Below are 15171 nucleotides of genomic sequence, written 5' to 3'. Positions count from 1 at the left end.
GGAAGGGCAGTGAATGGGGAGGGTCAAGGTCATCCCACCCCAAATTCAAGGGGCGGAGGCTCTGCAGTGACATGTGGATTTCAGATGTAAATAAAATGACTATGAATAAAAAACATTCATTGCTATTTATAAGGTGAAAAAATGGGAAACACCCTAAATGCTCAACAATTACAAAATGAGTTGGAGAAACTCTACGCAATTCATAAAATGAAATACCATGCAATTTTAAAAAATGCTTTGAAGAATTAGATGTGAGAAAATGTTCATAAGGGCAGCAAAGAAACAGGCTATAAAACAATAGGTATAGCATAACCTCAGTTTTAAAAGGAAATAATGAGTTAAAAATTTTTAACCTTGCTTATCTGTGTATTCTCAATTTTCCACAGGACTGCACTTATGATTAAAACTTTAATATTTAAAAAATCTAAAAATAGCCTTCAATCTGCCAATCTCTCATCTTTTCTTTCATTTTATTAGTAAAAGTCTTCAAGAACCCAGAAAAAAGCTTTCCACAAACCTCGCTAGACTTTATACCTAATATCTAGAAAATTGTTAGATTTAGCAGTCAGAAAATCTGCTTGTGTAATAATACCCTAAATGTCACATTAAAAAAACAGTTGGTTCTGAGAGTTCCCATCGTGGTGCAGTGGAAACGAATCCAAGCAGGAACCATGAGGTTTCGGGTTCGTATTCATGGCCCTGCTCAGTGGGTTAAGGATCTGGCGTTGCCATGAGCTGTGGTGTAGGTCACAGATGTGGCTCGGATCTGGCGATGCTGTGGAGTAGGCCGGCGGCTGCAGCTCTGATTGGACCCCTAGCCTGGGAACATCCATATGCCACAGGTGCGGCACTAAAAAAAGACAAACAACAACAACAACAAAAACCAGCTGGTTCTATGGAGCTCCTGTTGTGGCACAGCAGAAACAAGTCTAATAACCATGAGGTTGTGGGTTCGATCCCCAGCCTCACTCAGTGGGTTGGAGATCTTGTGTTGCCGTGAGCTGTGGTGTAGATCAAAGATGCAGCTCTGATTTGACCCCTAGCCTGGGAACCTCCATATGCCTTGGGTGCGGCCCTAAAAAGCCAAAAAAGAAAACCCCAAGCAAACAAACAAACAAACAGTTGGTTCTAGCTACACACAAGACCCTGCTAATTCCCATCTCAGGAGACAAGGGCCTCACCCGAGGGCCCAGTATGTGGAACCTCCCATGCCAGAACCTTCTGCACACGCCCCAGCCCCAGTCTGCACACGCACACTTGGGAAGCACACGTACTTGTCTCCTGTAATAGTGATCGTGAAGCCATCGTATTCCTTCCCCTGGTCTTTGAGGCTGGGAACTTTTGTGTTCACAGTGAACCCATCCTTTGTTTTAGTATTAAACTGCTTTCAGGGAAAAAGAAAATTCACATTACTGGCGGAGAATACATTGTAAATCCCCAGCCGCTGCTCTGTGGTGCTGACTCCGACTTTGACGTTTTTAAGAGAGGTCACAGAAGTCCCCAAGGCAAGCCACCGTGTATTCTCTGTCCTGGCAATTAGTGGCCAGGACCCCACCCAAACTCCCAGCCCAAGTCACACTCTGCATGGCCCCTGCCAGAGGCCCGCAGAGAACCTCAGTGCGAAAGATGCCCAGCCTCCCTTCCACGGCAAGGCCCCTGCTCCCTTCTAAGAGCTCCCTTAGAGAGCAACATCTTAATATGCCGCAACACTGATACTTAACAGAATAGTTGTGCTCGATATCTTGTAATTCAAAAAAAGCAACTTGTGTTTGTGCCATCGGGCTTCTTCAAAGCAGATTCTTAGCTGTCTGCAAAGTACTCAGAATTTTGTCAACTGGAAAATTTCTCACACACACACACTAACTCTGCAGACCACAGAAAACAAAGCAGAGGAAGCTAAAGGAATTACTCAGAGCTAAGACTGGCTCTGTAGCGTGAGGAGTATGAACACAGAGCTTTCTGTTTAAAACTACTTTGACAAACTGAAATGCCAAAAAATAGGTGTTGTCATTGCTCCAGAAAAGTCCTACTCAAATTTAGTCATTTAGTGTGGCCAACCAAGGCTTTTAGGATTGACAGACTTGAATAAGAGAATCGATGATAAAGTAAAAGGAGGTTGTGCTTCACATAAGACATTGCTGGGGGGAAAGTCTGGCCAAAAACAGTGACATCCAGCAGCTATTCACCAAGGTCCAGAGAAGGAGAGGGATGAGTGGACATGAGCTGGACGGCCATGGCAGCAGGGGCAAAGACAGGAGGTGTCTTGAATGAAGACAAGGGCTTTTACAGCAAGAATGTGCTAACACTTAGCATGGGCCAATTGTCTTTTTTTTTTTTTTTTTTTTCGGTCTTTTTGTCTTTTTAGGGCCGCTCCTGCGGCACATGGAGGTTCCCATGCTAGGGAGCTAATCAGAGCTGTTGCTGCCGGCCTACACCACAGTGACAGCAACGCCAGATCCGAGGTGCATCTGTGACCAACACCTCAGCTCATGGCAATGCCGGATCCTTAACCCACTGAGCGAGGCCAGGGATCGAACCCGCAACCTCATGGTTCCTAGTCAGACTCATTTCCGCTGCACCAAGACAAGGACTCCCCAGTTGTCTTTAATGCTCATAATGTGCCCATAGGGCAGGGCATGGTCTCCCTCATATAGGTGAAGAAACCAAGTGAAGGTGAGAGGAGCTGAGCTGAGCTGTTGTGAGAGGAGGTAAAGTGTGCAGAGGTGAGGTGAAGTGAGAGGAGGTGAAAGGAGATAAGGTGAGGTGAGGTGAAGTGAGCTGAGATGAGGGGAGGTGAGAGGAAGTGAGGTGACCTGAGCTGAGGGGACAGGAGATGAGGTGAAGTGAGCTGAGGTGAAGTGAGGTGAGGTGAGGTGAGAGGAACTGAGGTGAGGCCCAGCCCGAGCTGGTGCTCAGGGGTGGCAGAGTGGGATCAGGGACCCAGGCCCTCGAGATGCGCAGTTTCCTTATTTGCTAACCAGCTGCCTGAAGGGGAGCGCAGGTACATTTAACTTGGCTTTCAGCAAAAGTACATCGTTGTACATCTCAGCCATGGCATCACATTCACCAAGCACTTTAAACACAAAAGTGCATTTTTATACACTTCCACATAAGCCTCTGGTAGCGCCAGTGTTCCCACAGCCTGGGTGGAGGCTGCTGTGCAAGGCCACAGCAGACGGCCACTCCCAGAGGCGGTCAGGCAGGCAGTGACTTCACACGGGGAGCCGAGCACCGGCAGCCTCTCAGCCGCTCTCCAAGCATCCGCAGCCTTTAGTCCATCACACTTTTCTTTTCAGACAAAGACACGTTTATTGCAATCTCTTTAAGGCGATCTTGTATTCTGCCTCATACAGTAAATTTAAAAGCCTAAAATACTCACGGAAAAAGCTAGAGACTCCAAACAGGCTCCAGTTTTCCTTCTGTCTGGTGCACCCAGCAGCACCTCCTGCCCCCTGGGGGGGCGTTTGGGGAATTTACAGGAGAGTGTGAGGGCCTCAGGGAAAAGGTGGGTGGGGGCCAAAACCACCGTGTGCCACAGAGCAAGGAACAGTCACACGTGCACAACTTCACTGGGCTTTCATGTAGATGGTGATGCAGATGTTTATAATTTAATAATTGCCTAAGCCTGGAACCAGACTCCGTTTTACACTAACATGCTGAATATTTGTTACTGGTGGAATACACGCTGACTTTTCTAGGAATGCAAACAGCCTACAAACTGAGGAAGAAGTAAAATTATATATTGCATGGAACTTCGTTAAGCGTGGTTTTACCATTACAGAAAACCATATTGCCAATGACATCATAGCTCGTGATACCTGAGTTACCAAGTGGCATGTGGACACAGGGCTGCTTCTGTAGCTGTCACGTTCACCAAGATTTTACACTCATGTGCAAGCAACTGGTGACTTTTTTGTGGCTTCTCATGAAGACATGCCTGAATGTTGACCTACTGAAATGCATGGTTTTTCTACTATAAATAGTGGTCTTTTAGAGCTCCTTGATGGCACCATGGTGATGTTTTAAAGACTTTTTGGAGTAGGTGGGATCTGTTCTTTATGAATTTCATCTTGGTGCAGTGAAGGGGGCATATGAACATGTTTTTGACCTTTTGAGGCTGGCTTATTTCACTGAGCATAATATCTTCAAGTTCATCCAAGGTGTAGCAGGTGTCGAATCTCATTCCTTTTTGAAGCTGAATAATATGGTACGGAGGGACCACATCTTGTTTATCCATTCATCCATCAACAGATACTTGGGTTGTTTCCACATCTGGCTATTGTGAGTAATGCTGCTGTGGACATGGGGATGCACATATCTGTCTGAGTCCCTGCTTTCAATTCTTTTGAACACATACTCAGAGGTGGAACTGCTGGATCTTACAGTAATTCCATGTTCAATTTTTTAGGGAACTCTCCTTTATCTGAAGTCCCCCAATTTTATCAACATGTGTCTAGATGCCCCCAGATGAGGCCAGAACTCCAGCACCTCTCAGTGCTGTGAAGTCTGCGATGCCGCTGTTCAGCTCAACCCCAGCAGCCACTCACTGCTGAGCCCCTATCTCACTGCAGGTGCACCATCCAGCCCTCAGCCCAGGTGACAGGTGCACCATCCAGCCCTCAGCCCAGGTGATGGGACTCCCACGCTGTCCTGTGGGCACCCCAGGCACGTAGCTCCCTGCTCTGTGGCACTGTCCTACCACATCACGTTCCAGCCACTGTCACAGACCCAGGCTCCAGACTCTGCCTCCTGAGCTGCTGGAGTTCCACATCCCTGCCCAGTGGTCTGGCAAGCCTTCCCAAGCAGAAAGCTGGGGTGAGGTGGGGCTCACCTCACATGGCTCCTTTCTCTCAAGAATCAGTCTTGAAACCATTCAACACCTGAAAAGAGCTGCCTTGTATTTTGTCCAGTTTTATCATTGCTATGATGTAGAAGGGCAGTCGGTAGTGGGGACGACTCTGTGTCCAGAAGCAGAATTCAATTACATGTATCTTTAAGTTTTCTTCGGTTTCCAACATCAACTGCTTCCCCACAGATCTGCTTTTAGGTTTAAGACGAATGCCTATGTTTTACTTTACTTTGGTTATTATTCAGAGTGTGTTTATATATGTCTATAAAAACACTTTCTATCAATATTTTCAAGCAGCATGCTTATAATACTGAACATGCTTCTAATAATAACAAAACATGCATTTAGTAATTAGGAGTTCTTTTTTAGAAAGTGCTAATTTTTTTTTCCTAAAAACACTTACTGCGATTTTGATGATAAATTTACCTTCATAATTGGAAGGAGGTCTTCTACTTTGTGGACCTTTTCCAGAGCTTCTCTAACTTCCAACAATCCCTTAGGATTATTAGCTCTTAAAAAGTGAGAGAGAGAGGGAGAGACAGTAACAAAAATTAATACATAAATTAATAATTATGATATTCCTTTAATTAATTTTTTTTCCCGCTGTACAGCATGGGGATCAAGTTACTCTTACATGTATACATTTTTTCCCCACCCTTTGTTCTGTTGCAATATGAGTATCTAGACATAGTTCTCAATGCTACTCAGCAGGATCTCCTTGTAAATCTATTCTAAGTTGTATCTGATAACCCCAAGCTCCCGATCCTCCCACTCCCTCCCTCTCCCATCAGGCAGCCACAAGTCTATTCTCCAAGTCCATGCTTTAATTTAAATAAAGCATCCTTAATTATGAGTGGCTCAATATTCAAGATGGTGGACCAGGACCAAAGTTTGTAAATAATGGGATGCGTTAATCTAATGAGTTTTGGATTATAGGTGAGAATTAAGGAAACAGAGCAGTCTGTCTAGAAGGTGAAACAGGGCAAATGGCATGGAGGAACAGCCAGTGCCTGTGTGGACATGTCTGAGCTTGGCTGGAAAATCCCGATTCTCCTATTCCAACTATGAAATTAGAAGGAAATGTTTTCTCTCTAAAGTGGCTCAAATGGGAGTTCTCTTGTGGTGCAGCAGGTTAAGGATCTTGCAGAGTACATCAGCATTGAAAGGAGGCTTGTGGGGAATATCCAAAAAAAAAATGGAAAAATGAGTTTCATGTTAAGTGAAAAAGAGCAGAGAACCACATTTTATATATATATGTAAAATATCATCATAAGGATAGACATATATTCAAATATGATTTATGCATCAAAAAAGAATGGAAGGAAATAAAATATTAACATTACTCAGAGATATTTTTTTTTTCTTTCAATTCTCTTTATTTTTTTTGTTTTTTTAATTTATTTTTTATTGGTATTTCCCCCAACATACTTTTTTTTTTCCCCACTGTACAGTATGGGTCAATTCTCTTTAATTTGTTAAAAATTTTAATGAGTCTATTTCTCAAATCTTTTAAAAATTATCATACAGGAAAATTGACTTTTGGGGGAAATGTGTACAGTTTTGCACATTTTGATACACGTATAGATTTATATAACATTACCACAGTCAGGATACGTGAATCACTTATTTATAAGAAGAAAAAAAGTAGTAAATTTTCTGAAAAAAGAAAATAGAGTTTCCTGGAGTTTCCCAGTTGCTCAGTGGGTTAAGGATCCAGCACCGTCACTGACATGGCTTGTATTGCTGCTGTGCTGTGGTCCAATCCCTGGCCTGAAAACTTCTGCATGTTTCAGGGGCAGCCAGGATAAGTAAGTAAATAAAAAAAGTTGCTCAAATAGAAGTATCCTATTAGTTTTTTTTTGGCGGGGGGAGAGAGGTTATGGCCGAACCCAAGGCATATGGAAGTTCCAGGGCCAGAAACTGAATCTGAGCCGCATCTGTGACTTACAATGCAGCTGTGGCAACGCCAGATCCTTTAACCCACTGCACTGGGCCGGGGATCAAACCTGTGCCTTCGAAGCGTCCCAAGCTACTGCAGTCGGATTCTTAACCCACTGCACCACAGCAGGATCTCCCCTAGGAGGTTTTTATAGCAATTTTATATTTCCTTGGTGATAGCTGACATTCAGAAGTCTTTTTTTCCCAGCGATGTGTTCTATACTATACTGCCTCTTAGGTGAAACGGAGTGAGACTTAAGGCTGAAATTCCTCATTTCATCCCTAATTAACACATGCAAAGAAACATCCTGCTTTTTAGAAGAAAGAGGCTAGAAAAGTCGCAGTATTGTGTGTAAGATAAAAATACTCAGTTGCGGTCCACAGATTTTGTGAGGCTCTTAAAGAGAAAGTTGATAAATGGCTGTGAAAGACTTTATGATCCCAAACACTAAGTAAAAATCTGATACACTCTGTTTTGTCCATCAATAGGCCTAGTTTTCAAGTTTCATAAATACAGGAGTGTCAAATATATTAAATCTCTCCATTACTATGAAAAGAAAATTGGAAGATTACCCATGATAAACCAGAATTCTATCTTTAATAAAATGGAGAATTTTCTCAAAATATTCCAGGTATCTCATGTTAATCACCTGACCCCTGTAAGAAAAAAAAAAATTAAGAATGTTTTTGCAAAAGAACATGCGCCACACAACATCTAATTTCAAAGTTAATTCAAACGGACACAAAGGCTCTGAGGATAATGCAGCAAAGAGGTTTGGGAAAATCTCTTGTGTGCATTCAAAGAGTGGAGGAGCAAGCACCTGTCTTAGCAAGGGTGATGGTCAGCACCTGGAGCTTGTTCTGGTGGGAACGCGTCAAACTCCGCCCTGGAGATGCCCGAGCAGGAAGAAAGGTCCTCAAGCACTTAAATAAGGCTCAGATTTTCACACCAGCTTCAGAGCACGTTACCTGCTAAGAATGGACTTCACCTCCTCCACCGCTTGCCACACAGCCTTTTCCCCACATTTCCAATCCCACTGCCATTTATTTTTATTTTATTTTTATTTTTTTGTGCTTCTTAGGACCCCACGGCATGTGGAAGTTCCCAGGCTAGGGTTGGAATAGGAGCCACAGCTGCCAGCCTACACCACAGCCACAGCAATGCCGGATTCTTAACCCACTGAGCGGGACTAGGGCTCGAACCCCAGTCCTCATGGATACTAGCTGGGTTTGTAACCACTGAGCCGTAACAGGAACTCTCCCACCCCCATTTTTAGAGCTCTCTTGAACCTCGTGTACAGCCAGCAGGCTGGTGTCCGTGTGTCCCACAGGCCCAGCTGCTCTCTGGACATGGCTCCCTGGACTGCCCACAGTTCAGCAACTCACACCCCCAGCCCGCTAGGCCCCCAGCTCCAGCTCCCAAGTGTGTTCACCTGCTTCCTGTCCTGGGGCCACCAAGCATCTGCAAGACCTCAGCCTAGCCTCCCCACAGCCACACACTTGAACACCTCTCACCCGCCCCCCAGTGCTCCGACCCTGCCTTCTCAGAATCCACACTTCCCCTCCCATTTACATCCACAAGGCTTTCTAGACTGCTGCACTAGTGCATCTGAATATTACACAACTTCCAGAGTTCGTGCCTGTGGCGCAATCAGATAGGTGGCGTCTCTGCAGCACCAGGATGCAGGTTTGATGGGTTAAAGGATTCGGCATTGCTGCAGAATCTGATCCCTGGGCTGGGAACCTCCATACGTCAAGGGATGGCCAAAAAAGAAAAAGAAAACCCACTCCCCACACATCCAGGGGAGCCGCTGACTCCTCATCTAATTCTGCCACCAGCGGCCACAGTGATGACCCAAATATGCAAATCTGCTCACGCCACATCTCTGCTTCTGATCTCTGAATGGCTCCCCATCATTTCAGGACCAAAAAAAATGCCTTGGCATGACAAAAGTTAGTTAGATTTAGGGTGAGGGGAGCTATTTCTGCTTTGGCCTCTGCCTGTCTTTCTAGTCTGATTCCTGATAGGTCCTTAATTGCAAACCAATCACCAGTGGTAACGAATCAGTCTTACCTCCCTGACCACATGGACACGTGAGTGGCTCTAGGTCCTTCCACCTCTCTTTGTTTTCCATCTTTCCAAACAGCATCACCTAAGGCTGGGCTGAGCACCCCTGGCATTCTGCACACATGACCACCACCACTCCTTACCCACTACATGGTCCTTCACTGGTCCATTTCCTCACTAGGCTGTGAACTTTCTGAGACCAGGGCCATGCTGCACGGCTGTATCACCATCATGCAGCACAGCACGTGGACAGTGGCCTTTGGTTAAAGCTAGTGAGTCTATCTGCACATGCCACAAATTATTCCATAAGAATCTTTACAGGAATATCCAAGTCATAAGGGGAAAAGAAATTTATTTATTTATTTATTTATTTATTTTTTGTCTTTTTGCCTTTTCTAGGGCTGCTCCCGCAGCATATGGAGGTTCCCAGGCTAGGGGTCGAATCAGAACTGTAACCGCAGGCCTATGCCAGAGCCACAGCAACTCGGGATCCGAGCGAGTCTGCAACCTACACCACAGTCATGGCAATGCCTGATCCTTAACCCACTGAGCGAGGCCAGGGATCGAACCCACAACCTCATGGTTCCTAGTCAGATTCGTTAACCACTGCGCCACGACGGGAACCCAGAAATTTATTTTTTAAAAATTAAAACAAAAATAAATGTCTCAATAACATTTCCATTAAAGATAAATGTCAAACTGGGAGTTCCCATTGTGGTGCAGCAGAAACAAATCCAACCAGAATCCATGAGGTCTCAGGTTGGATCCCTGGCCTTGCTCCATGGATGAAAGATCCAGCATTGCTGTGAGCTGTGGTGTAGGCTCGCAGCTACAGCTCCGATTAGACCCCTAGCCTGGGAACTTCCATATGCAGCAACTGTGGCCCTAAAAAAAAAAAAAAGTCAACGTGGTATAGTATAATATTGTCTTGATTCAAGTTTCTGGAATTAAAAGCATTTTAAATGTGACACAACAACCATATTTGTCCATTTTATCTGAATTTAATTCAGTGGGTCTCCTTGGAGCTGAAATTCTTTAATATTTCCTTATTGTTTACTCCGGGGGTGGCTAAACACATGAGGGGCAGGGTAAGGAAGGAAGAACTCCCCCACAGCTCTGACTGGCCAGGTAACCTGACTTGTCCTCCCTGGACGGTAGTTTAGAGCCCAGACCAGTGTTATTGACGCAAACCCTTCATGCGCTGCAGGCTGGGACAAGGGAGCCTTTTCCCCACCAGGAGAATGCTCTACACCAAGCAATATTATCAGGATGGCAGGGTAAACAAAATGTTCTCCATCCCATTACTCTGTGATGTTTTAGAACCCTTTCAAGATTGCCATCAAGGCAGAAAGCCAGCCCTCTACCCTGCAACAAGGCTCTGCATCAAAGAGAAGCCTGGAGAAGCAGCACAGACTAGCGCACAGCAACACAGGCAGGACCCTGCAGGTGCAGAGCTACACTGCATCCCAAAGCCAGTGGGAAGGGAGCAAAGGGCTGCTTGTGGTCTCCACAGACTGTATATTTCAAATAAGAGTCCTACGAAACCAGGAGAGATGAACAGGATGTTCATACCTGATTAAATTGATGTGGTTGTTAAATCCTCTGCTAAGACTTCGTGCCGGCATTTGATCCAACCATAGCACTGGCTGGTCTGGGTCAGCGATCCTGTAAAATAGGGCTTGTTAAACATGAAGGCTGATTAAACCTAGGAACGTTCAGAAACATTACAAATAAAACATGGAGAAGTCTTTGCAGAAGTGGGGAGAAAACAATGGCTCAGTTCATTACACCTAAAAGTACGAAACATAAACCTGCAAATTCCATAAAAGATGCTTCAACTGGGCCAAGTAAGAAGTCAGTACAAGTTTTTTTTTTTTTTTTCATAAAAATGAGTATCAGCCATTCCCCCATGTCAACTGTGGTGGGTTGGCCAGGCCCACACTTCAACCATGAAGACACTGACGCCCTGAGGTTCATTCAAAGGTACCTGGGGAATGATATGCTCCCAGGGAGGCTGTCGTTCCTACAACACTGCACTTCGAGTGTGCTTGGAAACACCTAAAAATCAGTTCCAATTTCACAAACAACTGTTGAGTGCATTTCAAAGAATAACAATGCCAGAAATTTCCAACAAACTTTACAGAGGAAAACATAACTTACAAGGTCTGTTATCAGTGAATAAAATGAGACTGAAAGTCTGTTAACTACGGGAGACTTAGACTGTTTTACAATGGTAAGACCTCTAGCTTGTTTTACTTTTTAAAAATTTTTTTACTTTTTAGCTTGTTTTAATTTAAACGCCAGTTACCGTCTCCACTTCACCGCAATGTCGAACATGTCTCTCCACTGCATCAGCCGCGTTTTCCCGTTCATCCGAACCTTTGAATTGGTCCACGTACGCTGTACGGCTTGCATGACTTCCAAAGCTGCCAAGCCCATGGCTGAAAGGAGGAAACATGGGGAAAACAGAGTTTGTAGAGGGATCTTTATCGGTAGCTCAGTGAACAACTCGGAAGCCATCACGTAAAAAAAAAAAAGAATCACACGAGTTCCCATTGGCTCAGCAGGTTAAGAACCTAACTAGTATCCATGAAGATGCGGATTCAGTCCCTGGCCTTGCTCAGTGGGTTAAGGATCAGGGGTGGTGGCAAACTGCGGTAAAGATCCAAGATGTGGCTCAGATGCGGTGTTGCTGCGGCTGTGGCTTAGGGTGGCAGCTGCAGCTCTGATTCGATCCTTAGCCTGGGAATTTCCATATGCCACAGGTGTGGCCCTAAAATAATAATAATAATAATAATAATAATAACAATAAAAAGACTAACAAGTGTGGGTAATTTAGTAAGACCAGAGATGCATTACAATCTTAATGCCTCAGAGTTCCCTAGTGGCCTAGTGGTTAAGGACCTGGTGTGGTCACTGCTGTAGCTTCAGTTCAATCTCTGGCCGGCCACATGGCTTGGCCAAAACAAAACAAACCAAAAAACAATCATGACAGCCTGCTGAAAACTCTGCTCTATCAGAGGAAACTGGAGCCGATCCCAGATGTGTCTGCTCCCAGCCCTGAAGGAGCTGAGGCTCACCCTCCTCTTCCCTCCGCAGCAAGGAGATGGCGCTGGGGGAGGAGCGGTCTGACTGACAGCCGTGATGAAAGACCCACATCCTACATCCGCATTTAGCATCAGCACAAAGGCCAAAGCTGGAAGCAGTCTTCTTTCAGAATTCACTGTGAATGAATCTACTCATTTCTGTTCCAATGTCATGCAGATTCTGAGTAAGCACAACAAAGGATTTTTTTTTTTTTTAAGTACAACATGATTTAATAATCCTTGCTCTTTGGTCAGAAATACTCCCATTTTCAGATAGTTTTCAAATACCTCTGTGTATTCTCTTGTTTGGCAGGAAACCAGGTGTTTCGTATTGCATCAGGGATCCCAAACGATCAGCTACACAAACCAGCTCTTGCACCTCAGGTTTATAACTCTCAAAATTCTGATGTAACACGTCTCTGGAAGAAACATTAAGTGCATGATACAGACTTTGACGACAGATACCTGGTTAGCTCATTTCACCTGAAAAGCAGTCACTTCCTCCACTGGAAAAATAATCAAGACACCTAGCACCGCATGATCCTAAATTCCATGCTCTGCACCCAACCATACACCAACTAAGAGAAGGAATCTTTGTGAGGGTGTGGAGACACTATCATATGCTTGGTAGCCACACTGATATTTAGTTTGCAAGGTACCTCTGAGCATCATGTGTTTCGTAAACTTCTCCAGAATAAACAACTTGCATGGACTGCCTTTTTCAACAAGCAACCATACCCAACCCTCTGTCCATTCTTACTCCAGCCCCAAGTGGTATCACTGCCAACTGTGCTTGGGGTTGTGTATGTGGCTCCTGTCTCGCTGCCAACCTGCTACAAGTTTCCGTAACAAAGACTGCAACTCTAAGTTATTCTAAGTTACAGGCTGTGTCAGGGTCCCCGAGAGTCCCCTGGGCTTCAGAAAGTCTCAGAGTGGGCTCCTGGGCTCCCAGTACAGCTGTACTCAGGGGGCATTGAGATTCAGGGGAAGCCAGGACTCCAGGGAGACACATGGCACTAATTCCAGGGTGACACACTCACTGGACACTTACTGCTCCGGGACTGTACTGGGAGGACCCCTGCCAGCCCCCAGGGAAAGTAAGTGTGTGGCCTACACTGTGCTGTCTGTACACACAGGCAGGTGCAGGGGGCCATGCTTCCCAGCTCGGGATGAAGGGAGCTCCCCAAACCCATGTCCCAGAAGCCAGCCTGGGGACTAAAGCTTCCCTCATTATTTCTTTAATCTGTCTGGTCACTTTTTAAATAATCTCACGTTTCTTGCTCATGTTTGTGATTTCTTTACTACTTCCTCTGGAGTGATTTTAGGGTCTGTTTTCAACAATTCCAATAGCTGAAGTCCCTGAGCGTCAAAGTCTATTGTCTGTTGTTTCTGCTGATTCTCACAGCTGGTTTTGGTAACACTGGTTGTAATTCTCACACCAGTGATCTTCATCTGTGGGAATACTCGGGGGCACAAACTGGCACTAATTTCTTCCCAGGATGGATCTGCATTTGCTTCTGTTGAGACCCTGGGAAGGCCTCCACCGTGGCATCAGCCAGCCATGAAGGTCTGAAAACCCATTTTGCCCACGCCTCAAGGCATTCCATGGACATCCTTTTCCTTTAAAATGTGCTTAACCATCCACCACTCTTGTTTGAATAACTCCCCTTTCTTTCTTTTTAGGGAGTGAGGGCGCTGATCTTTACAGATTTTTCCTAATTTTTTTTTTTTTTTGGTCTTTTGTCTTTTTTCAGGGCTGCACCTGTGGCACATGGAGGTTCCCAGGCTAGAGGTCCAATCAGAGCTGCAGCTGCTGGCCTACACCACAGCCACAACGATGTGGGATCCAAGCCACGTCTGTGACCTACACCACAGCTCACAGCAACGCCAGATCCTTAACCCACTGAGGGAGGCCAGGGATGGAACCTACATCCTCATGGACCTAGTCTGGTTCGTTAACTACTGAGCCATGACGGGAACTCCAGATTTTTCCCAATGTTTTAAGGCATTGCTAGATGCCCAGGAATTAATTTCTATTCTAAACCTAATTGCTCTGTAAAGGCATACTGTTTGAGCATATCTGTTCTGCCGTACTGCAGCAGCAATTGGCCAGTATGGTAATTTCAAACTTTTAATATGTTGAGAAACTTGTTTTAAGCTAACAAGGTATAAGAATGATGCATGTCAAAGGCTCTAATAAGCATGAGTGCATTTGAAGTTTGAAGGTGCCCCAAACTACGTCAGGCTAGAGGGAAAGATGATATTCAAAGGTGAGGTTCAAGGTACCTTATAAACTAGGAGAAATATTTGCAGACACATCAAACCCCCCAAAAAATCCATCAGAAGGCCACTTATCAATCAAGAGATATGATAAAGGTATAGCTTGGTGTCGAAGAGGAAAAAACAGCCTCTTTTTGAAGCACTCACTTTATGTGGGGTTGCAGCCCTGGCTGCTCTTCGTAGTCTTCTATGAGGAAAGGCAGGTTCTTAGCCCAGTGGTCTTTAAAGCTCCCAGGCAGATCCACGTCAATGTTGTACTCCGTAAGGGGGGTATCCAGGTGTGCGTGAAGGTATCGAGAATACTCTGCAGACAGGAGGTGAGATCTGATGCACCCAAATATGCCCAAGGAACTGTGTTTAGGGCTGTCATTTTTCATAGCCAATTTGCACAAAGTCCAAGGACTTCACAACAAACTTCCATTTAATGATAAGAATTTTTAAGTGGACTCCAAATTTTAGTAAGTCACTATAAGATGACAATGGAGGTGGCCTGCTGCTGACTTGAGTCGCCAAGGCCAAATACACGCCAGTCAATCTGGGCCCACTTTGGCTAAATTTTAACTGCTTTTCCACAAGCAATACTAAAGATCTCACTATTCAATACTAGAATCTAAGAATGCAAGTTCAATGCCACAGAGAGCCTGGTTCCTTGTCAACGGATAGATCTACTGACTGTGGATGCGATTTCATCAACTGACCAACTGCTGTTTGTCTCTAGGAACATGGTGTAGGGAAAAAACAGAATAAGGAGTGCCCGCATCTTCAATCGATAGTTTACAAGTCCAAGTTCTCCCAAACCAGGAACGAACAGAGAATTACAATTTAGAGTAAGCAGCTGCACTGTCCAAAAGGTGGCCCCTAGCCAGCTGGCTATTGAGAACTTCAGATGTGGCTAGTGTGGCTGAAAAACTGAACTTTAAATTTTACTTAACTCAGATTAATTTAAACAT

General features: G+C 44.9%; 1 protein-coding gene across 8 annotated transcripts in view; it reads right to left on the bottom strand.

The window, feature by feature from the left end:
* TTC13 (tetratricopeptide repeat domain 13) overlaps positions 1-15171 on the bottom strand; it is an 82839-nt gene that overhangs the window by 7839 nt on the left and 59829 nt on the right. For 5 of the 8 annotated variants that reach the window (XM_005652419.3, XM_001926662.5, XM_013993736.2 and 2 more), the window contains 7 exons: positions 14369-14525; positions 12230-12360; positions 11164-11296; positions 10428-10520; positions 7361-7444; positions 5276-5360; positions 1275-1384 (listed from right to left, as the gene is read on the bottom strand). In XM_005652419.3, coding sequence (XP_005652476.1) covers positions 1275-1384; positions 5276-5360; positions 7361-7444; positions 10428-10520; positions 11164-11296; positions 12230-12360; positions 14369-14525 — 793 coding nt within the window. Of the gene's footprint in view, positions 1-1274; positions 1385-4831; positions 4959-5275; positions 5361-7360; positions 7445-10427; positions 10521-11163; positions 11297-12229; positions 12361-14368; positions 14526-15171 lie in introns of those variants that run through there. The other 3 variants (XM_001926644.5, XM_005652418.3, XM_013993824.2) reach the window with 2 other exon arrangements.

This window comes from Sus scrofa, chromosome 14 (genome assembly GCF_000003025.6).
Source record: "Sus scrofa isolate TJ Tabasco breed Duroc chromosome 14, Sscrofa11.1, whole genome shotgun sequence".
Taxonomy (NCBI): Eukaryota; Metazoa; Chordata; class Mammalia; order Artiodactyla; family Suidae; genus Sus; species Sus scrofa.
Note: the sequence above shows the minus strand (reverse complement) of the source record. Positions and strands in the feature narration are given on the sequence as shown.